Source organism: Falco punctatus, assembly GCF_963210335.1.
Source record: "Falco punctatus genome assembly, chromosome: 3".
NCBI lineage: Eukaryota > Metazoa > Chordata > Aves > Falconiformes > Falconidae > Falco > Falco punctatus.
The window spans coordinates 107,136,675-107,161,002 of NC_137582.1; the positions used below are offsets into that span (position 1 = coordinate 107,136,675).

Genomic DNA, 24,328 nt, shown 5'->3' on the forward strand with positions numbered 1-24,328 from the left:
ACTTAGATGCTCTCGGACAGTTTAGGGTAAGTATGGAGTAGCTTTTAACTCAACATAAATTACAGAAATGTCAAATGCCACATAAGAAGAAAACAAAAGCCTTTTCAGGTAATATAGAGGAGCTTGGCCATAACTAGAAACTTGTTTTTGCAAAGCCAGAACACAAACAAACTAAAAGCAAGCAATGACTGAAGATTTTGCAGTGGTCTGTAGGGCACGATTTTAATAGGTTTCACAGATATTCACAGGGAGGACATTCCATTGCAAAGTCATTTACTTACCAATGACAAGGCAGAAGTTAACAAACAATCCATTTATCTGCAGCCCTAGAAGACTTGCGGATCTATAAGATGAGAATCTCCGTGAGTTGCAAGGACAATCAGAGGAAAAATTAACTTTCCAAGACTAACATAAGGATAAGACAAAGTAACAAAAAAACCCACTCAGATTAAAGTTCTCCTGGCTTTAGACAGGAAGCCACACCTTAAGCAGATGATCAGAATGATAGGTTCTCCAGGCTGAGAAGGATCAAAACATGACGCATTATAGGAGCTGACCTTCCCAACATAGTCTTTAAATAAAAGAATCAGCAACCCCTTAGTGCTTCAAGATTCAGTTATGCAGGCTTATATATTATACAAGTATGTATGACAGAAGTAGATCTGACAAAATATTTTGCTTATTAAATAAAAAAGCCCACTGTTAACCAGTCTGCCATGTCAAATGTATCTGGTCACAGCCAGTGCCCAGAAGCAGACAATTAAAAACAAGTTGTCCACCTACCGAAGAGCTCAGAGGCAAGTTAGCATTTATTTATCCGTTCTTCACGCACTGGTACTGAGGTCATTAGAATGCAGTAACTATGACACCATGCAATCATGCCCGCATTTAGATAACTAGTACATTTCATCAGTAGTTGCTGACCTTCCCTCACAACCTCTGTCCTTCATTTGGACTAACAGTTCCTCCATACCTAATCTTACTAGGCAAAAAAGAATTCTCCCCAGCTACAGTTTCCCCCCCCCCCCCTCAGTAAAACCAGAAAAAGCTCCCTTAAAAGGCAAAACTTTGATCATTTTCTTTTGAACCATATACAACCAACTTAACTGAGAGCTAGATGCTGAAGACAGCATCAATTTCCTATCTCAAGCTTAACTCAGTCAGCAGTGAATCCTAGTCCTATTTTATTAACAGTTGAACCTACCTCTACCATGAAAGAAAAGCATGGTTCTAGAAATTACTACCCTTAGGATGTGGGGTAAGTTTAAGACCTTGAGCCTGAGGCACTGGAAGCATACACAGCACTAGGAATTCGTCCATCCTTATGTCTTTATCTCTGCAGTCATAACCTACATTTTTATGCCAGGAAAGAACCGAAAATTCTTTCTCCACAGCCCAAAACAAAGACCTAAAGAAAAAGCCAAATGCACACCCTTTCAAAGGGTCATGTGTGTCTTTCCTTCCAAGTTAAGACTTACCAACTGTTCAGTCACAGAATCAGCCAGGTTGTATTATTTAACTGGTATTTTATTTAAATATCTGAAGTTTATTTTACATTCAACTTCTCTTATCTAAGAGAGTCTTAGTTTTGGCTTAGTATACCTGTGAAACATCAAGGCTCAAGTTATCATTTCAGAATGAATGTGCTAGTCTCTTGCATTGAAGAAAGCAGTTGTCCAGTTAGAAATGCCTCAACTTAAATCACAAATGCAGTTTGCTTCATTCCCACAAGCTCGGAGAATCTGAAAACTTAGGACTAACAGAATTTCAAGGTTCCTGAACATTTTCATGAAACAGAAAGAGCATGACCAAAACCAAGCATCAGACAGCACGTTCTTTCCATTCTGTCTTCCTTAAAAAAGGCAAAAGCAGAAGTAGTAGCAAACTGTTACAGTCACAAAGCTATATATACGCCTGCATTAGCGTATTTTAGAAGTTAGCAACGAATTCTGTGAGTGAGAAAAAGTGTTAAAAGTACACCAAAATTATTTCTGAAATAGAAAGTAGCAAATTAAACAAAAATCCACATACCTTTGCCTCTTCCCTCTGGACAGTGCAGACAAGCTGTCCTGGCTTCTTTGCACGGTGCATCGGAACCTTCATAAGCGTGACAAAAAAAGAGGGGGGAGGGAACTCCGAAGTCTGAGAGCGAAGGCTCCACCCCTGCACTTTACATGTTAAGGGCTCTCAGCTCACTGATCACAAAGCAGCTCTTACAGTCCTTATTCAAACAGTCCAGCTCCAGGGTAACAAGTTCAAAGTGGGAGGAGGCAAAAGGAATCAGAGGGTGGTAACAACCCTGAGCAGACGTTTCGTTCCTTTTACATCTGCAGAACCTGTTCTTCAGGTTGGAAACTGAAACATCTGCTTATTGCCGTGTTTGAAAGCTGCACGCCAAACCTCTTTATACTAACAGGTCTGCAGAGGTAAAACCATATTTAATAATGCACAGACAAGCAACATGTGGGAGGAGAAGTTAATCATTACTGTGCACTGAGTTTGTTTTACATTTTGGACTTCCTTATGTTAACGTCAGTGAAGCAAGTCACTCCCTTAGCAGGTCTGTTATAAGGAAAAGTAGAGAAGCATACAATGGAAACAAATTCTGCACAGGAATTTGTCTTGCAAAAGCTTAAGTAAAAGACAGCAGCTAGATTTTAAGAGATATGGCACTTTTCTGCAGTTGCCAATATCAATCACAATACAAAGCAGAAGAAACAGATTTTCCTTGCAGATCGCTGTGTAACGTTAGCCTGGTCTTGCTGCATGTGACGAAGAGAACAACTAGCCAGGTTAATCCCAGGCTGTTTTACCATGTCACTTCCAGCATCAGCTGAACCATCACATTGGTAAAGGATCATGGTGGGCCAAGAATCTATATAATAATTCTCATGATAGAGAGTATTCAAGAGGCATTCATCAGGTTAGTAGGCAGCATTTGAAAGGTTCTAGAGCCTCAGGTCCTTGAGGTGTGTATGGCACTATGCTTTTTAAGCTTAATATGCTTAACTGCTTAGTATTAGATTAGGAAAAAGTGCTGGTTTATTATTTTGGCAAATATAGCACATATTTCTTCTCCTTACAAAAAACGCACTACTTATACAGTCTGCATTCAGATCAGCCACTTCTCTCATTCTAAATCTTTTAATTCATTGTTTTGGTTTTGCCAGAGGATGGAATCTATGGGAGAAGCGGGTTTGGCCTGGGTCTACAAAGAATAATCCCAGCCTATATGAAATAATCCTAACTGTAGAACTTCCCTCTACTGCTTCCCAGTCCAAGAAGTAATTTTGTTGGGAAGTTTTTTAAGGGGGTTGTCTGTCCCCACACAGGAATGAATACATACTCTTATTTGGTGGATTATATATTCCCCATTGTATGAAACAGTGTTGCCTATAAATGTTGCACTATTCATTAGCCCAAATTCTATGCATAGCAAATTCTGTGAACGAAACAGAAAAATCTCCATGTAAATCAACACAGGGGGCTAGATGCAGAAGATCTAAACTTTCTACACAGCAGAAAGATTTAAGAAATACAACAAAAGGAAAAAACCCAACATTTGCAAATACAGATTGATAAAACTTTCTTCAAGTGAGAGGTAAATGCCAGCTACGCTAACACACACAAACACTGCGCAGCATTGGAACAGAAGCCATTTCATGTCACGTTCATGTGACTGTCAAGAAAAGATTACTTACAGAACATTTCAAAACCATTATTCTCCAAAAAGGAGTATGCAGACTCATAGGGAAGTGAGAAAATAGAAGTAAGGAGAAGCAAGGCATAATTCACTGAATCCTCCACACATCACAAAACATTTGCCAATTCAGGTTTCCTCCCTCAGACTTTTAAGAATTGTCCAGTGCTCCTCACTTCCACATCATCACTGAACAATATCATCTTTAGCATGCATATATACAGAACCTGAACACACTACCAATGAGTTTCAGCCCCACTTCTAATCAGCAATCACAAATCACTGCTCAAAGTACCCCTTACAGTCCTTTTGTTTAGTAATTCCAGGTCCACAAAATAAAAACAACAACTGGTTTCCTGCAACTTTCTCAGAGAAAGAGAAATTACCTGAAATATGCAGAATAAGCACAAGTTTGAGTCTAGACTGACACCTGCAGCACAACACTGGCCCTCAACAGGCAGTGTTTTTTATTCCCTTAAAAAAACTAGTTTCAGGAGAAGAAATTTTATCATACAACATATAGCAGCACAACTACCAAGACACTAACAGGAAGAACAAGAAAAAAAGTGACAGAAAGAATAAGTAAGGCAAAAGTGGAAGGCAGATCAACAAAGACACAAATTCCCCAAGAGTTGGCAGGATTGAATGTTTAATATTAAATTATTTCACTTTGTTATTTCACAACTAACAGTCCTACCTAATGCTTTGAATTTTTTGTTGTTTTCATTTGCCTGTTTTGTATTTTCCCCTGAATATTCACACTTCTTAACTGTTACTTGTTTACAGAGAGCAAAATCATAGACTAGAAAACATTCCCTTAGGAAAGAACTACTAAAAGGAAAAAATTCTGTCCACTCTTCAACTATGCAGAAGAGCAACTTCTTATCAGTAGCAAGGCTTTGTCCTGCAATAACAGTTAACTGTCCAAAAGCATATCAGAGTAGCTGTAACATGTATAGAAATAGTTTCCTTTTTCCTGAGAGCATTCAGGAACTTGTTAGGTTTAAAAATAAATATATTCAGGTACTTCATTTTTCTTATATTGACATATACACATAAAACTCCAGAGCACTTAAAAATATAACCCAACGTTGCACGGGCAAAAAAGACCTGTTCCAGGAGGCAGAACGCTGAATTAAGCTTATTTTCAATGCATTACTTTCTAGGTGTCCCATCACTTCTTTGTTTCTCAATTTGTCCCATCTCCTAAGAAGAGATAATGATATTGATTTATTATGTATTTTAGTGAGTCAAGAAAAACGAAGTATGGAAATATCATGACTGTTATACACACGTGCCAATGGAACTTCTCATATAAAACACAGCAGCTGCCTAAAAATTCACAGTGCTAGAAATCAAGAAACAAAGGATGTTTTTCTTTACTACAATGATCAGTTACCACACACAAGAGGTGGCAAGGGAGGTCTATCCCTCTCTTACTTGCAACTTTCAGTGCAAGTAAGCAGCTAACTAAAACAGAGGACAATTCTCCTCAATGGTATATACATTAAAGCTGTCTACCCAAAATGGAAAGACTATTTGGCATGACGTCATCTCCTCAGCTCAAAAAAAAAAGTATTTTGATTTTTTTTCTAGATTTTGACAACTCTCCTTCTTTTGAGAGAAGAACATATGTTCATTGCCATACTCAACAAATTCCCCACCCTTCAAAACAGCATAAAACAATTTAACTTTTAGAGTATAACAAAATCCATTTAATTTGTCAAGAATGGTCACATACAGAGAAGTTAAACACATGTTTTAACATTTGTGGGAACAGTCTTGGCAGCCTGGAACCCTAGGTAATTACGAACAGTTAAAGGGTAAATTCAAAAACATCAGTAAATAATTAATCACTTGACCCTATAAAATATTAATGCCAAGAACAGACAATGCACACAAAACCAAAGCAATTACCATGCAGCGCTGAAAACTGCTTACAATTTGGATTTTCAGCTGTTACTAAGGTCAGTTTCAGTTTTCTACTACAAAAAGAAGGAATAGACCCTACAGTCAGTTATGCAGACTTCTACTGGACCCTAAGAATTCATTACATCATTCTTCTTACAGCTTTTGGATACACTTTGACTGTGCTGTTAAAAACAACTAACTCTACTAAATAGAAAGAGTATTATTTACCATACAATCTCCCAAAAATCCAAAATTTTAAAGGAATGAAAATCTGACCTTCAGAAGCCTGAACTTATCTTCAGCTTTATAAATGGTTTCCAGTCTAATAATTAAGTGCTCATCAGCCAGCATTTCAGCTTTGCAAAAAAAGTCTCTCGAGCTCTTCTTTAGTTTCTTGACCTGTAAACTGAGAAAACCGTATTTATGCCCTTCAATAAAATGGCAGCAAACATGTACCCTGCACACTTAATAAAATAGGTATCTCATACAGAGCACACATGAGAAATTATACCTAGCACTCCAATCAATTTCTCTAACATTTGATCACAACCAAGCAAATACCATTCTAAGCTAAGTCAGCATCTCCAACAAAGTACCACCATTTGCTCCTAACTCCCCCATATTTCTTATATTCCAATTTTCTCAGGTGCAACTGATTTAAAAGATATGAACCTCTGGATTGCTGAAGGAAATCCTAGGGCACAAGACAATGGAAATCCTACCTATCAGAGTCAGTAGAAAAAATAAACTATGATTAGGATACACTTGCTATGCTGCCTATGCAATGTTGAAATAGCAACCAATAGTTTTGTGGTGAGAAAGTTACCAAGTCCTCCAATTTTAACCATTCTTCCCTTGCTTTGTATTTTTCTCAGCAACTGAGCTGTTGGACACACGAAAGAATGTGGAAATCATAGCTCTCACTTTTAAAAAAATAAAAACATATGGGAGTACAAGGGGAGTTGGAATTCTGAACAAAATCACCCAAAGACTGGCCAATTTGGTTTAGTTTAATATTTTTTAAAAATGCTGTAATTTAGGCTAGCAGCTTCAAGTTTCTTAACTCGGGCCATATCAGATCACTATGATATGTCCGGGTTTAAATAGGAAGGGAACACTAGATGTGAAAATGTCACATTCTGTAATCCCCATTTCTCACGGGTTGTTTCCTTATGCAGGTGCTCCCCCTACTGTTTTACTAAATAAAATGTTAAGCTTTTCCTTAATTGCATGGATTTTATAGCAACACATTGAACAATCTGCAATTTCATTTATGTTATACACCCTTGATACAGTAGCAAATAAAAATTTGAGTTGCACCTGGAGCAAGGAGGGAGGGAATATGAATGCATCACTTACATAAAGCTGTGATGAATCTCAGTTATAATTTACAACTTTTGGTACACGTCAATTAGAACTTTGATGTCACAAGCAGTGTTGCTAATAACAGACTACTGAAAACGAAAGGACTACAAAGTTCCAGTTTACTTGTGTTTATGTTTGTCAGTAGGTAGCCTTTCTGCGCTGAGAAGAAAAAAAACAAGTACAAGCTCCAGCTCCTGTCACATTAATATTGCAGTAACTCACTTGAAAGTAGCCTGTAAACTCTTCTGGAAAACATCTATTTCAACCTACACGAAAGTAGTTTTGTCAAATAAATCAGTTACATGGCAGAACTTCCCCTTTGCTTCAGCACGTTAAAAAACTGGATTTATAACTCCATGGCATTAAAATCTGCTAAGGAAATGAAAAAACCCCGTTTTGACAAAAAGAAAGAATGCATCAGACTTCAAGATGCATACAGGTAGAAAACGTTTTCAGAACGATGCTACCTTTGTTTAAAAGGCCATTTTGTAGGGAGCAGAGGAAAAAAATCGGCTTTCTAGATACTGGTCACACCTGCAACAGCCACCTAGTGAGTAATGGGATTCTGGCTGTCTCCATCGAGAGGCCAATAAGCCTTGTGACAAGAATCACAAGTCTTTAATTCCCTAAATAAATTAGCAACTATACACAACATCAAGAGCAATGTATAAGAAGCGCTGTTGAGTAAGATCTTAAAGCTCACGTTCAGTCATCTTTCTCCTTCTCCAAACCCCGCCTTTTACCAGTGATTCAGCCACAGAAGGACACCACGCAGTCGGCCCGCCGCGGCAGACGGGCGCTGGGGACAGGCACTACCGTGGCCCGGGACCCCCCAGCCCACACAGCGGGGCACCTGGCGGCGAGGGGCGGCGAAAGGCAGGCATACCGCCCCGCCAAGCCTTCCCGGCGGTTCGCGCCTCCAGCAGAGCGGCTGCGGGGAGCCCGGCCTCCCGCCTTCGCCTGGCCTACGCGATTTACCTCAGCTGGGGCACTACTGCCACCACTCAGGCCACGCTCTGCGGCCGCGTTAGGAAGCGCGCTGGGCGCCCGCCCCCCCGAGGCGGGAAGGCCGGCAGGCGGCGGCCGCCGCAGCGCTGTGGAGCGGAGGGAAGCGGCTCCCGCCTCCTCCTCAGCCGGGCTGTGCGTCACGACGCACCACGCCGCCGCCGCGCGGAAGCCGCCCCCCCGCGCGCGCCATGGCGCTGGCGGCCGCGGGCGCGGCGCAGCTGGTGCGCTGCGTGCAGAAGGACGAGCTGTACCGCAGCGGGCTGCGCAGCGGGGCCGGCGCCGCGCTGCACGGGCTGGCGGGTAACCGCGGGCGGGGGGTGGTGTGTGTCTGTCTGTCTGTCTGTCTGTCTATCTGTCTCTCGGCCGGGGCCGGCGCTGCGCCGGGAGGGGCTGCGGGGATACAGCCCGTACTCCCGCACCCGCCCGTCGCGCCCCGCTGGGTCAGCGGGAGTTTCACCTGACTGCGGCAATCCGCATCCCCCAGGTGCCAAGAAGTGGCTGGAGTGGAGGAGGGAGGTGGAACTGCTCTCTGATGTCGCCTACTTCGTCCTTACCACCCTGTCGGGTAAGGGGCGCCCTCTTGTCTTCGAGGGGGGGTGGGGGTGGGTGTTGGTTGCATTGGATTCTCTATAAATGCCTTTTACTATATACACAACCACTAAAATGTCAGAAGTTTGAGTTCAAATGCAGCAGTTTGTCAACCCAGATTCTTTTACAAGAATGTGTAAGCTCTTTTTGAAAGGAATGGGTGCATGACACTGAAAAGCTATGCCTGCTTTAAGCCTAAAACCATTGCAGATGCTGATGCTGCAGATACCGATGTAAACGCAACTCTCCCCTCATTCAACATAAAAAAAATGCAGCTCTTTCAGAAACTCCAAAACCTGATGTGTTCTGACCTGAGCAGCCTGCCACTGCTGCTCCACCATACAGAGAACAACACTGCAACTGCTGTCTTAACCCTGCACGTTTTCTGTTGCACGCATTATTTAGGTTATCAGACTCTGGGTGAAGAGTATGTGAACATTGTTCAAGTTGATTCAACCAAGAAAAGGGTACCTTCTTTCCTTCGACGGGCCATCTTCGTTTCCCTTCATGCTGTAGTGCCCTATTGCTTAGAAAAGGGGTTACTGCACCTGGAACGCGAGTTGCAGGCAGAAGCTGACGAGTCCAGAATCTCGCAGAGCAACCCAGCACTTGGGTTATCCAGTAGGACCTTGATACGAAACTGGGTACAGAAACAAGTTGGGGAGCTTACAGAACAGCAGAAGAAAACAGTCTTACAAATAGTATATCTTCTTAAACAATGCATACCTTTGCTTCATCGGCTACATCTGGCAGTATTCTACATACGTGGCACTTTTTACCACCTGTCTAAAAGAATCGCAGGAATCACATATGTAAGTGGGTATTATTTCTTGTTTGACATCCACTGCAGTATTTTGGCCTCTTCTGGGTAGCCGCATGTGTAAAAGGGATATAGAATTTGGCTGTAACTGATTATAATATGGATTATAATAGAGTAGACGGGGTGTGAGGGAACATTTCAGTATTATATAGAGGGGTTATGAGTCCCTGCAGTCAAAAGGTTATGGCTAATAAATGTGAATGCACTGGCAGGAGCAAATAACCTGTGTAACTTCAGAACACTATCTAGTCCAGTCTGTCTTCTACAAATACACAAAAAATTACAAGCAGCTTAATAAATCTATGGGAAATACTTAAATACTGATTTGAACAAAAATCAGTACACGTTTAGGTAGCATTTTTCCATATGAAGAGCTTAATTTCACATGGTCTTTTCAGTATCCGTCTCTCAAAATAAATAGCAGCCACTGGCCCAGAAATATGTATAGACACAACACTCCTCAACAATTCCCAGCATCAAGGTGGAAAAAGAGGTGTCTGACTGTTTGCTCAGAGCTACACAACAAAACCAAACCGATGAAAGCACTAGTTTTGATGGACACACAGACAGCTAGCTCAAGGCAACTGATCCTCACCCAAACAGCAGTTAATTGTAGCCTGACTGAATGAGGTGCATCCAGGACACATTACACCTCCCGAGAGACAGCTAAGGCCTAGAAACATGTCAGTTTTGGGGATTCTCATTTCTGTCCAAAGTCAAGTTTATTGATGGGTGGGGGAGCAGAGTTTCATAGAAACACAGTAACAAAACATCTGTTTCTGTGAATTTTGCAGCTGCATTTTGGAGGACTGCAAGGAGACGATCAGAGTATTCGATCAAGTTACAAGTTTCTTGGAGTAATTTCACTCTTCCATCTCCTTCTAACAATTGGTGTTCAGATGTACAGCTTCAAACAGAAACAGAGAGCCAGGCAGGAATGGAAACTACACCGCAACCTAGCTCATCAGAAGTATGATCATTTTTACTTCCTAGGAAAGAGGTGGAAGCAATGGTGGGAAATGTAATAGCTTTCATGAACAGGGAACACTGGAGCGCTACTTGAAATTAGAACCTGATGTAACAAACATTTGATGCATTCCTCACTGTTTTGAGCATCTCAGATTTCAAGTTTTCATGTTTTTTGAGATCTTCATAAAAAGGGTTAATACTTGAAGATGGGGTTTACTTTAGGATTATGTTATCAAATATTTCTTACAAGCAGGCTAAAATAAAATGAAGTAATATATAATTATGTTAATTAGAAATGTGACCAAGGAAAAAACTACTGGGCGTCACTCCCACTGCACTTTGTGTCTGGAAGAACGGAGACACACAACAGCCACACCTTGTGGCCACCTGTTCTGCTGGGAATGCATCACAGAGTGGTGTAACACCAGAGTAAGTATAGAAGGACAAACGGAGCTGGAAGGGGTAAACGTGAGGTTCCTACTTGAAAATATTTGTCAGCCTGGGATGTTGCAATATTACCCTTTCTCTCAGTAAGGCTCCCAAAATCCCTGCACGAGAGTTTACCAGGACCTATGTATTTTATTAGAACAGAATGACTATAGATATATAGATAAGGTAAATAACGTGAGCAGTTTTCTGTCTTAACCATTGAAATGCAATTGGACTACTGTGGAAGTCAGACATGGAGGGAGTTCCTTCATCTACAGACTTGGGCTATAATTCTGACTGCAAAGAAACAACAAAAATAATGTTCTGAAGCCACCCTCACCTGCTTTCCAGTAAAAAGGAATAAATAAGTTACAACCAAACCAAGCTAGCTCTTGCGTTACTGGTATTTTAAACTTGGATTTTGCTCTGGATTAATGAAATCCAACAGAATTTTCACCTGTTAAGGATTTTATAGACATTGTGGAATAAGACGCTGTGCATTTTTTTTTCTCTAGACTGAAAACTGCTTGCCAGAAAAAAAAAGGGGTCAAGTCTTACTTAGAAATGATTGGCATGGTTTACTTAAGTTTTCCTACAGAGATACTAGTGTGGCTGTGGTGGAGCAGAATCAAGCAAATACAAATTGTCAGAGAATTTCCCTAAGATCCAAAATCAATCTTGATGCTAAAACCAGTGTAGCCGAGGCCTCTATTTAAATGCACCAAAATTATACCTATGCAAGCTGTTAAGTTCTACGATAGATACACCATTTGAAGACCCAAACTAGAATGCAGCTTGTGATGAGCTACTGCCTTCCTACCACAACCCTGCCACAAATCAGGAAACACCAAGAGACACATCAGATTCACTTGTAAAGAACTAGTTAATTTGCATCAGTCCTGCCTGCATGCTGTCAGAAGCTGTGGTAGAAACTCATCTAGCAGCAGGGAAGGAGTGGTAATTACTGAATTACTCAGTTGTGTTTTCCAAGGTTGTGAAAAATAGGCGCTCCTCTTATTGGGTAATCAGATTCATTTAATCCTTTTTAAATAAGAGTAAAAAAAAATACAGTTTGCCTAATACAAATCACGCTATGCACTCCTCCAGTTAGCATTTTTCAGCTTATCAGCTGTTTGTTTCTGAAAGAAAAAGGTAGTGGAGGCAGCAAACATTACGAAGTTTCAGCTGGACTTGCAAGTCCACCACACAGTGATGAAGAACTGAAAGTTACTGGGGGCTCCCTTCAGAGAAGGGTCTCACTACCGTGGGAACGAGTGTAACTGAAGCAGGTACCTAAAGAGGGCCCCTTAAACTGAAACTGTCCTGCTAGACTGTAACGGGGAGGAGCCAGAGCATTTTCTTAACCAGCAGCTATCAGGAGAAATGAGTGACTAGAGGAATAGTTCTTGTACGCAGATTTCCTACCACAGTGTTCAGAATATGATACTTGATGGAAAACAAATAATATTGCTGAATATCTGTAAGGCAACGATTAGCTCTTGAGTACTGCCACCTTATTAATCTGAAATTAAAAAGCAAAAAAACTTACTCCACTTTAAAATCAAGTACAGAGAAAAAAATAATAAGAAAAAACCCACTGAAAGCTGGTAATTAGCAAGCAGATGCAAAATGGATTTATATCTACTGCTGAAAACTTCAGTTTGTTTTTTTATAGTTGCCAGCAGGAAGCTGAAGCATCATGAACTGAAGTTTTCACACATATTTTCAAAGTTTGGTTAAAATAGTTTAGGTAAATGATCCTTTTGCAATGCAGCCTTATTCAAGCTTATTTGGTCCCTGATGTAGTTGGGCATCAATTTAAAAAAAATTGTTCTTGTAATTGAGAATGAAGATTAGTCCTCACTTCCTGTAACACCTCTGACTAGAAAATAAAGCAAGAACATCAAATGAGTTGGCATAAGAAACTGCCCTGCTGACTCCTTGCTTAACATAGCTTCAAATACTGTGGAGGCAATAGAAGTTTGAATGTAACAGCAGTAGAAGGCTACTGACAATTGCAGTTGCCAGTTTTCAATGCGAGTACTAGCTGACAACAGAGCTCTCTGTTAGAGGACATTTATTTTAGACCATTTTTTGCATTGCTGTCAACTCTAAAGCTGTACCAGACACACATACCTGTAGGTAGACTGTATTAAAAATGCTTACACAGTGGTATTTCAGATCTGAAAACATCCATTCACTATAACTGCATCTTTACCTTATTCTTTGCCTTAAAGGCTTGGTGGCTAATCTACTACTCAAAGGGCAGTTCAACGTCCATGGTGCAGGATTTTTTGTTTCAGATTCAGATACTTAAGCTTGTTTTTTCTTAACACTGACAATTGTTACTATTTTAGTCTTTTGGAGCGTGCTGACCTAGTAGATCCTTTGACTCTCCTACTGGATTCACCAAGCAAAGATAGAGAAACTTAAGAGAGTTCTGATTTAGAGAATTAAGAGTATCTTGTGACACGCATCAGTATCTTTAAATATTGCTTCTAGTGTACATGAATAAATGTTTCCTCATAATGGCTCTAATTGTAGCTTCTTCTGATTCTACCAGTTAGCAAAATTAACTGAAGTAGCAGTATTGCCACCGACATTAAAAAATAAACACACACCCCTCCCCGCAAAAGAACTGTTAAGAATCCATCCAGTTTTTAGGCATCCCTATAACGTCAAATTGCTCTCTAAATTGGGCTAGCTTAGAGTATTTTGCATGGTTAAGCTTGCATCACAAACTGGACTGAAAAAATAGGGTTTTAATTATGGACGCTAATTATTTTCTAGAAGTGGCTAAGCAGTTATATTTGGATTTTTTGAAACTTTTAAATAGAGCAATTCAGTATGTCTATTTTTTTTTTTTAGACAGAATGTCCACTGTGCAGAGAGAAGTTTCATCCTCAGAAACTGATCTACCTGCGTCACTATCAACTGTAAAGGAAAAGATCTATTCTCTTTCATGACAAGACCTCAGCTCTCATACCCTTTATAAAGTTGTCACACAGCTTGAGTTAGTCCAAGAAAAAAACTTTATTATAAAACTGGTAACTGCCTGTGCAAGGTGAGGTGGTGCTTCATTCCTGTTTTGCAGAATCTATTTCTGCCTCTACCCTTCTGTTTCTTCTAACATGGTTCTCAACCACAACAAAAATGTCTTTCTAAAAAAAATCCTTAACACAAATGTAGTAGTTTTCTTCACTTTGGGCAATTAAAAATTTAAATCAGATTCTTATTCTCTAAATATGTGTAGGTAATGAGTCTTCCAACCTTTCACAGCATGCATAAGGTATTGGTAAAATTCTGCAATTTCTAAGACTCCCTTTCTCCTGTAACGTAATAACAAGTCCATGCTGTAGACTTCAGGGGAAAAGGACAAAAACTACAAATCTGTGTACAGCTTAACTGCACTGGAAGTTGGGATGATAAACCTATGTTATGTACCACTGTTTTCATAACAAGGTTAACAATAAAGCAGCTTTCCTTGATTTGACAAACTGAATTTCCCTTAGATCAACAGAAGCAACAAATGCAAACCCATAGTAATATGGACTACTTTGCACACTGATCAATTAACATTCAGCTTCCAAACTCAAAACTCTTCTGTCACTATTAGATAAGACTTTTCATCAAGTATTCTAGACATTTAGACTACAGCAACGTAACAAGCATTATTTCAAAAAAGCTCTAGTATGTATACTGATAAAACCTAAGCTCAACTTTGAAAAGTGTTAGTGTTATAACACAGCGTAAGTTTTACCTGTTTGACATTTTCTACAGTCTTAAGACAGATAGGGAAGAACCTGACTTCAGCCACAAGACCCCCTACACTCTTTATGGGAATAAGAGTTGTTTATAGTTAAGCCAATATTTTAAGAGTATAAAGGAGGAGGGATTCAGCAGCATCACCTCATCAAGGTTTATTCCCAGAAGTTATTACTACTTCAGTTATACGAGCATTTGGAGCAGCAGGGAAAAAGAAGGTTGTTAGTTGTTAACATACCTTGTCATTCTTGCATGATAAAAAATGTACAAGATTAATTAATTCATATTATTTAAATACAGATGGGAAGAAAATGCCAGATGATCCACTCTGGGGATCATGAATTACATGAATAAATCTTTCACAAATGGCACTGAATATGGACTTGGGGTGGCAGTGGGGGGAGGTGTGCTACAGTAAGAGCACTTAAATTAAGATAGTTATTTTTACTGCAAAGATCCCGGTTAGTAGTTAACAATTACATCTTCAAGCATTATCATAAAAAGCCCAACAAAATTAGTTTAACTTTTCATCGTATCTATGAATGGAGTAAAAAATAGTTGCTGGTAACTATGCAAACACTTCATCATTACAGTACAAAAGTGGTTTTCAGAACTGCAATACCATCCCTTTCTTATACCAGAAAACTTTCAGGCATCCCTCAGCTATTTAACAGTCAAGGCAACAGTGGAAGAAGAACGGTCCATGAATCAAACCATGACTACCTAAGGAAATCACTGTCTGATTCCTTACTAAGAAAATAGTAAGGAAAAACATTTAGTTGCATGTAAAAACAAACAGGAAGCAATCAATCACTGGGAAGTATCTGTGAAGTTGCCAAGTCAAGTTTTTCATGCATTCTACAGGGGTAATTTATTTTTAGCACTTGAAAGTGATAAAAATAGAGCAAAGTTTAAGAAAATGCCATCAAACTTGTCTGGCCGTTGCACACCAAGAGTCAGCTAGGGAACTGTACTGGTGTCCCAACACCATCTACATTCCCTCTTGGAAAACTGGTAATCCCACTCAACGTGGAGCATCTATGCCTACCTAAGAATGAAAAAGCATTAATTTCAAGTTGCCACAAAAGTCTGAAATTAAAAGGAGGTAAAAATGCCTGATTTGCAGTGGACATTGTTAACACTCTCTTGTTTAGGAGTCATCCCAGCTGCTAGTTTTAATAAAAATAACTATTATAAACATGGTATTTGTCTCCCTGATTTGCATTCAGAAACTCCAGCAAACCTGAAGACAGCTTCTCCAAGTCAGAGCTTTCAGAATTTTACACAACAAAACTGCAAGCATCCATGACTGGTACTTTTACAAGGCCTTTTCTGGACACTCTGTTTCCATAATTTAGAATTTGACATTACTAGTTTCCACACTTGCTAATAAAACAAACATGCAAACAAGCAAAAAACCAACAATTCAATGTGAACTAAAACTACCTGTCATCTTCCTAGGATTACTGGAGGCTGAATTCCAGAGCTCCATAATGACTTCATTTGACAAAATCAGATGAAAGGGTTCCTACATACATTTTCCAGTTAGGTGTTTGCTGAAGCTGCCACTATCCTCCATTCAGAATCTTCAAAGAGCTAATCTTTTCCTACTTTCTGCAACTGAATGTTCCCTGAAGAGTTGAAAAAGGCATTGCATGGAGATAAATCGAGGGTAACCATTACTGAAAAGGAGTCATAAATACTGTTAGATCAATGTATGCATATAAAGATAGAGAACAAGTAAAGGGGGACACTGTCTTTTAATAAACTTTGGAATTAAAAAGTCACTTAATAAAACTGTAGTTGTATCACATGAAAAACTTTACATGCAGGTCATTTATCTCTGATTATTATTTTTTTTATTTTTCCCCATAGAAAATGAAAAGTTGTGTTAAAACCCACACAGTTTCTCTGCTGTGGCCAGTTCGGGCATATTCTGAAAGGACTGCACATCTTAAATTAATCAAAAAAACCCTTAAGAATGAAGAAAACTCCAACTAACAACAATTAAAATATATATTTTTATAATTTCAGGTCCTTAAAGGAAGTTGCGATAGGGTCTGAACAAAGTTTTGAGTCATCATGAAAAAGCCCAATTTTAGCATCTGCTAGGAGATGTAATGGTGAAACTGGCATTAAAACCCAACACAAATGAGTAACTTTAGAAGCTAGACGAGTATTTTTTCCCTAGTGCAAAAACCGCAATTTAGTAGATTTCTTATTCCTATCTATATTTGTTTGGTTATAATTCAGTAATACCATGCATTTACGAAACTGGCTTAAGTTCTGCATCTATTTAGATCTACTGAATTTTTCTATGAAAATAGCACATGGCCATGAAGCAGAAAACAGCATCATGTGTGCCATCTGACATTTTTCCTCCACATACGTGCACAGCACTTCAGGGTGATACTGAGCAGGATAACCATGTAAAAATATCCAACTAAACCATTAATCTCCCCAGTGCAATGGATCTTGAAAGAAATGCATAATCCCAAATCCATGGGATTATCCAAAGTTTCTCCAACTTCTTACAAAAGATAATAAACTCAATGCAATTTGGTTAGAATGCCAGTTTCTTCAAGAAACTGATATTTCAGATAAAAATAGCAAGATCCTCTTAAAATGAAAATTCAACTGCTTTGTCACCACTCTTGTTAATCGTTTTTATGAAGAAAAAAGGCATTGTTACAATGGCTCAAAATCGTTCCTTTAGTTAGAAGTAGAATTGGTCAACAGGTTGATTGCATCTTCTAGCTAGCAAAGGTCTTTCCCACATCATCCTTCCCTTTGTATTTCCTCTTGCCATGTGTGAAGGGTATATATCTGTATTTTATCATGTGCTGTAAAGAGAAAAGATCCATTTTTGAGGCAAGAAACATATAATATTTACAAGTGTTTTATAATACAGATTGTAAATTACAGAATCCTCTAGAAAGACAGTTCTTCAGTATTGTAAACGTAATGAAATACCTAATTATACATCAGTTTACATGTAAAGAGGAGTATGTGCCCAATCTTACAAATCTCCAATTTGGGTATACCCAACAACTTGCACAATACGGTGAAGATTACTGGTTGGGGGATCACAGGAAACCGGAGAGAGCATAGAGGTATTAATTCTTTACTACCCTCATATCTTTCATTTACAACTTTGAATAACAGTACTTATCCAAGATTCTGAAAGTCTGGGGAAAAAAAATCGGTTCTCTTTGTAAAATGCAAACAAGCCCTAAGTAATTTGTTAAAAATGGTCTGAATTACTTGCCTATGCTCTTCTTCCCCTTCTCTCCATCTACTTTCTCGCACCAACCTGTCAGAACTTCCCTTTTCACCCATCAGAGATCCTACAAGACCTCTTCATTAAAAACAGCCATAGTTAAGAAAGGAAGTGGATGAGAAATTACAAGACTCATCCCTGCATAAAAACCAGCTATTGAATTCTAAGATCAAAACCTTTTGAAAGCAAGCATAAAATTTTGTGATGCAGTGTATGATGGCTTCTTCTGCCACGTATTTTTGTTTCCCACTGTCAATATTTGCTCAGATTTGTTCAAGAGTTGCAAATAAGCAACTCTTGAACTAACGTTCAAGTATTAGTTGTTCAAGATCCTCTAGCAAAAGAGCTGTGTGCAATATATTTAATACCTCTGAAGTACTCAACTGGATGGCCAGTTTGGAACAATACTATACGTTCTGACATCAAAAATGCTACTGTCTGTTCTTGGCAACTTACCTTGATTTGCCTCTTCATAGTGATACAAAATAGCATAATGAAGTACATCACAAGGATTGGCCAAAAAACAGGAACGTTGAAAGCCTCAAAGAATGTACATGCCATAGCAACCAGGATTCCTTTAGTGGCAGAGTGCCTTAAAAATAATACTAAAAATTAATCCTTCAGCCCCAGCTACCAATAATTTGATGCAGATATTTATATTTTTAAAAATATAACATAAATATATAAATATAAAATATGTTTAAAAACAGAGCACAGGCTGACTGATCCACTCACCAGAATTTAAACTCTGGAAGCCTCCTAATGAAAGGCCGAAATTCTTCATTTTGCCTTGTAGGTAAGGAAGGACCATCATCTGAAAAAAAGAGGGGAAAAAAAAAACCAAACCACAAACCCCCTCACACTAATTTTCCACACTGTTTGGACTCCAAGGTTTTTTTTACTTTTTATCTTTAAAAAAAAAAAAAAAAAAAAAAAAGGAAAACTTTTCACTGTTATACATAGATTCCAGTCACAGTGGCTGTTATATTATAACTTGACATTGATTTCCCAAGAGAAAACAGGTAACAGAAATGAATGCCAAGTTGCTTGAGTTACTATGAGGAGAACTTAAGTCACACGAACCTTTCAAAAACATATAAAACTAATACAATATGGAATGTGTTCCAAGTCCTGAAATAAAACCCAACAAATTTTATAGTAATTCCTGATGTCACATTGTATAGATTTTTTGCAAGTCTAAAAATACAATGTCATGCTAAAATTGCACATCTTCACACTACTGTATCAGACAAAAAAACCCTGGAAGTTCAACCAAGTTCAAAATTATCACAAAATAAACTAGTCACCATACCTGAATCTTCCATTAAAGAGGGGTCTACCTTTGGCGACAAGAAAGCTATAAAGAGATTTAGATGGTAGATTCCCAAGGCATATGTCACAATGTACCAACCCTGAAGCAGAGAAGAAAAAAGAGCAAAGATTAAAGTCTTCTTGAAAACCATTTCAAGGTACTAATTTTTCAGCAAGATTAAACCACCTTTTTGCTTCCTTGAGAAGTGCTCTTCTACATCCTCACATTAACATGAAAAGTTTTCTGGACTTGTTAAAAAAACACCACTAAAGATTCTTGCTGTATAAAATAAGCATTCTGACTCTATGAAAAGATGAAGTCACCTTTACTAATCTATTTATTTATGTACTGACAGATAACATATGTAACAGTTCTCATTTAAAGCTACCTAATTACGGACTAAACTTACTGAAATACAAATAAGCAAGATGGAAAACATGCAGCTTAAAAAGGCTAACAGAGTTTAATTTTATTTTTTTTTACGGTATCCTACTGTAAGCCTAATACATTAATCAAAACAAGCCTTAGAACACTACAGTAGCACAAATCTCTCATGTATTGATGGATTTAATATGAAAGCTTTTCTCAGGCATCCAGTCGGTATGTTCAAGGTCTCTACATATAAAAGCAGCATAAAGGTAGTAAACAATATAAAACCATCACTTTTTCAGTCATCTTTGCAGGCTTCAGTCTGTTAAATGTTCCTACCACTACCACCTGTACAGCTTTCACATTCAATCTGTAACCTTAACCATTCTTAACTGAAGACTGGCATGAACTAGAGACATCCGATTAGTGGAGAAACAGTCTGCTGCTGGCCTGCAGTGATAAAAATGCTGAAAAAGCAATTCCTTATGTTTGCGTGACAGCAGGTAACCACTGGCTCCCAAAAATGCTGTTACACAGCTTTAGTATTAAAGTAAAAACCTAACTGCAACAGAACTTTGAATTCATTCATTCTCCATTCTGAAGCAGTAAGTTTAACACCAACAAGATGTGCTCTTTCTTCAGACTATCTTAATTTACCATCTACTGTGTGCTAAATGATACTGTATGAAATTCCAAAGTAATACCATACTTCAAAAACACTCTTACACAGAAAATGGAACAGTAATGATATCTAAAGCTACTTTAGCAGTAAATCCAGTTTTCTTACCTGCAGTAAATAAACTCTAACCATGTAGATAAAACTCAGACCCAAAGTTACGATCCATCGCACTGCAGTATATGGAGTAGATTTGTCTAACCAGGACTGGTAGATCTAGGAAGAAATATAAAGTGTACATCTGTAAAATACATGATGCACAATGAATAGTTTATTACAGGGTAGCATTAGAAATAGTAAGCATTTGTGAAGAGTATTTTGGAAAGGTGAGCAACGTGAAACATTTGTATTCTTTATTACAAATAAACTGATTTAAACAAACATACTTAAAAGCATTTGAAAAGTTCTGTATTTTTACAAAGGCAAAAAGAAAAAATTTCCTAATGCCTGGGGCATCATAAAGCAATTTTATTTTTCAATATTCTACGTAAGTTTCCTTTCCTTAAGATGAATGACATGAAATCCGAAGTCACTCCTCATTTTTGACAATACCAACATATTTTCACTTCCCAATGTCACATATATGTCTAATAAATATTCCATTAAGCTATGTATTATAACATCTGTTATCTATTTTTTAAAGGCTTCAAAAGAAATCTTTTGTACAGATTGTAGTATTTCAACAACTTCTCAAAAAAGTAATGAGTTTAGGAAGTTGCACTGAGACCTATTTCTAATGGAGTCAGAAAAACCCTGCAGAAAACCAACCTGTCCGAGTCTTGAGAAAAATCTATAGACCACAGAAGGCTTTCCATGCACAGACTCACCAATACTGTCCCCTTCTGACATGGTTGCTGTGGAAACAAAATATGATACATAGGTAACATTTAAAACAAAAACCTAAGCTCAGAGAACCTTTACTGTACGTTATCTGAACCAGCATTTGGAGATGATACTCTTTTGGATAGCCCTGTTTGATACAAATTATATTTAATCAAGTATTCTTAAAAAGAGGACATTTACTCCAAAATAAATTAATTTGTAACAGATACTGTCAAGAAAGCAAAGAACAGGATATTTTACAAAGGCAAGAGAAGATCCAATCAATTTTAGGGAGGGAAAAAAAAAAAGTCTATACAAAAGTGCAGGAATAAGCCTTGTTAGATATCTTCACCTTGATAAGGCAGGAGCTGACTTATAATATCTAAGCATTGAGATATGAACTGCAGCACCACCCTCCTGTCACCTCAGTTTCTAAAGGCAAAGAACAAAACCAAAATAAATCTTTTTTTAAAAGCTGCTTAAGATTTTTAAATACTAAGCAACTAGACAGTGAAGAAGTTTAAATTCAAAACTCGGTCCAGCAGTGGTTACAGTCAAAAAACTCTACCATAAGTACCTAAACTAAAACCCTGCCCACTACTAGAATTACTCATTGAGTTTATCTATCTCTTGAACACGAAGAGCACAGCAGTCACAGAAAAGTTTTGTGCATGAGCAAAACTGTACAGTAAGAGGGCCAATATCCTGAACTCAGTTAAAAAAAATTAACCAAGGACATTATTTTCTAGTACATGATTCTGCTACCAATTTAAGATCTTTATTTTTCTTTTCAGTTAAGCTCAACTAAGTTTTACAGTTCGCTTCAAGATATAAAACAAAACAAAATGGATTCTAAACAGAAACATTTTTGCCACATCACCAACAGCAATCCCTGACACTACTTCCTGGAGTCCTCATCTGTGGGTGGGACTACATAACCCTGGGATAGTGGGAGTACTTTCAGCACCATATAAATATCTCAAGAGCCTCAGAGGATAATAAGATATATGAAACATTTACTAAATCAGAAAAATGTAAATTATCTTAGAAGGTGCAATACGGCGACTGCTGCAAAAAATAATTTGAGACCAAGGACAATCTAGGGAGGCACAAAACCTTAAAGTTGTGTATTTTTGCAGTAAATATCTGAAATTTAAATCTTCTGGAGTAATTAGCAAGTAGAAAAAAGGAGTCCTGTTAGACTTGAAAAGAGAAACGGAATCATTATGTGGCTTCAGGAGCTGCAGTCCACTTGAATTCAAGCTATAGCTAAAAAGAAAAAAAATGTAATAGAAATTCATACAATATAGCCTACTTCTTTACAGGCAAAAGGAAGAATTACTATTCTTCCCATTCACTGCACTGCAGAAGAAAGAAGTTACTCAGCATTATTAGCTAAGCATAACTTCATGCTTTGTTCCGAGTTGTTTTAAAATGTCCTGAAGTATAAAGTCATAACAAAAAGATAGCCATTCAGGTCAGAGAGCCATTCTTTAAAGATCACAAACATAAAAACTCATTCTCAAAATTAATTTTACAGATACATCTGTAGCAAATAGAAGCAATAAGCAGACCTAACCTTATAATCTTGTAAACGTGAGCCTATGCAGGTCAAGTGAAGAATCATGAATGTAAAGCTACTGATGGCTTTATGATGGAGTAGGCATTTGTGATTATGTATGACTGTTAATCATACACACAGTTCTTCCACAGCAGACCAAGAAATATAGCCAACACTGCTTTACTGAAAAGAAACCTCTCACTGGCTCTGTTTAAGTAGCGTAGACTGATGTATAACACATGACATAGTTTAGAATTTAAGTTAATATTTCTTGTCACATTAAAACTTTTCTGAAAGAGCATCTGTAACTAGACAATTATCAAGAAAAGCAATCTTAGGCATTGCTTTGCAAATAGTTTACAGTGAAGACAAGTCAGATCTCACTAGCAATCCTTTCACAACATAATGTAAGGTTTTACTCTTCAGCATGAGTTATAACCCTTTAGCCACTTCAGTAAAGCCCATAATCAGAAAGATATACAAGGATTAACATAACAAACAACTGGTTTGCTACTAGCAGTATACAGACTGCTACTAAAACTCAACCATACCAAGCAGGCAAATGCGTGACCTTCAACAATTATGCTTTGTACCACGACTGTTATGGTAATATCAGTGCAAATACCAGAGCACAGCTGGTTCTTAAAAATGACAGGACCTGGGGCAGCAAAGGCCTTTAACTCCTCCCTCCATCACCAGGTACGGAGAGGCACAGAGTTCTCAGACAACTCCCTGATCGTTCCATCACTAAATTAGAATCCAAATGAAGCAGATAACCAGCAAAAACACATTCCTGCTCATCCAAGTTGCCTTATCGTGTAGAGGAAACATCTTTGAAGAGAGAGCAACACACTCAAGTGATTTATTTGTAACGGTGCATGGACAACCACAGGAGAACAGCTCACTGGTTGTGCAAACTGGGGGGGGTTTAACGCTTTAAAAAAAAGGCTAAAAAATAAAGCAGCAGTTTTAATGTCCTGCGTTGCAGCAGCACCCTGGGCATCAGAGGCTTACGGCAGCCCCGCGGGCGCGGCGCTGCCCGCCCTCACCCGGACAGGGGGTGCGCTGCGGCCGGGCCGGGCCCCCCGCGGCCCCGGAGCGCGCAAGGCCGGCGCGGAGCCCGGGAGCGGCCCCCGCGGCGGCAGCGGGGCGCCCTGAGGTGAGGAGCGCCCGGGAGCGGCGCCGTGACGAGAGGGACGCGAGCCCCCGGCCGGCCGGCCGGCCCGGCGGCGGCGCGGCCCGCAGCAGCGCCTAGGCCGCGGCGGTGGGCACCCAGCGCGCCGGAGCCCCCGCGCTGCCGGAGGGACCCCTCGCTCGGGGCAGCCTCCCGCCCCGGGGCTGACACCTGCTCCCACCCCTCCAGCCCCGGGCTCCGGCCGGGCCGCAGGCGCCGGCGCGGGGCAGCAGCTACTCACAGGCGGCCAAGCCGGGCCCTTCCTTCCGCTCCCCCTCCCCCCGCTTCCACAAACCCAATATGGCGCCACCGGCGGGGAGGGGGCGGGAGCCGCTTCTGCTTCCGGGCCGGGAGGGGCGGGGGGAGGCGGGCGGCGGTGCGTGTGAGGGCGGGCCGGGCCGGGCCGGGCCGGACCGCGCCGCGCCATGCCATACCATACCATGCCGTGCCGTACCGTACCGTGCTCGGGGCGGCGGGCAGGTGCGGCGGAGGGAGCGTTCCCTTAGGCCTGCCGGCGGCCTGCATGCAACCAGCGGGGACCTGCTCTGCGCGGCCGGGGGCGGGGCGGGGCGCGGCGCG

At 39.7% G+C, this 24,328-nt stretch overlaps 3 protein-coding genes across 4 annotated transcripts in view; 1 reads left to right on the forward strand and 2 right to left on the reverse strand.

Moving 5' to 3' along the window:
- PLCH2 (phospholipase C eta 2) overlaps positions 1 to 8,095 on the reverse strand; it is a 121,937-nt gene extending 113,842 nt beyond the window's left edge. The window contains exons 1-3 of the mRNA XM_080381269.1: positions 7,955 to 8,095; positions 5,888 to 6,017; positions 282 to 4,906 (exon numbers count right to left, since the gene is read on the reverse strand). The gene's annotated coding sequence lies outside the window, so the exon portion shown is untranslated. The remainder of the gene's footprint in view (positions 1 to 281; positions 4,907 to 5,887; positions 6,018 to 7,954) is intronic.
- A 31-nt stretch (positions 8,096 to 8,126) lies between these two features.
- Positions 8,127 to 16,537, forward strand: PEX10 (peroxisomal biogenesis factor 10). The gene is made up of 6 exons (XM_080381284.1): positions 8,127 to 8,284; positions 8,469 to 8,549; positions 8,978 to 9,384; positions 10,187 to 10,362; positions 10,655 to 10,790; positions 13,659 to 16,537. The coding sequence occupies exons 1-6, from the start codon at positions 8,173 to 8,175 to the stop codon at positions 13,728 to 13,730; spliced, it is 984 nt and encodes a 327-aa protein (XP_080237410.1). The 5' UTR covers positions 8,127 to 8,172; the 3' UTR covers positions 13,731 to 16,537.
- Positions 16,297 to 24,138, reverse strand: RER1 (retention in endoplasmic reticulum sorting receptor 1). Of its 2 annotated transcripts, XM_080381288.1 has the most exons (8): positions 23,991 to 24,053; positions 21,367 to 21,446; positions 20,961 to 21,046; positions 20,304 to 20,408; positions 19,148 to 19,247; positions 18,571 to 18,649; positions 18,292 to 18,427; positions 16,297 to 17,398 (listed from the first exon to the last, which is right to left on the reverse strand). In XM_080381288.1, exons 3-8 carry the CDS (start codon positions 21,039 to 21,041, stop codon positions 17,309 to 17,311), a joined length of 591 nt encoding a protein of 196 aa, XP_080237414.1. In that variant the 5' UTR covers positions 21,042 to 21,046; positions 21,367 to 21,446; positions 23,991 to 24,053; the 3' UTR covers positions 16,297 to 17,308. The 2 variants fall into 2 exon arrangements, with proteins under 2 accessions (XP_080237414.1, XP_080237413.1); XM_080381287.1 differs by lacking the exon at positions 21,367 to 21,446 and having other exon boundaries at positions 23,991 to 24,138.
- Positions 24,139 to 24,328: the final 190 nt, after the last annotated feature.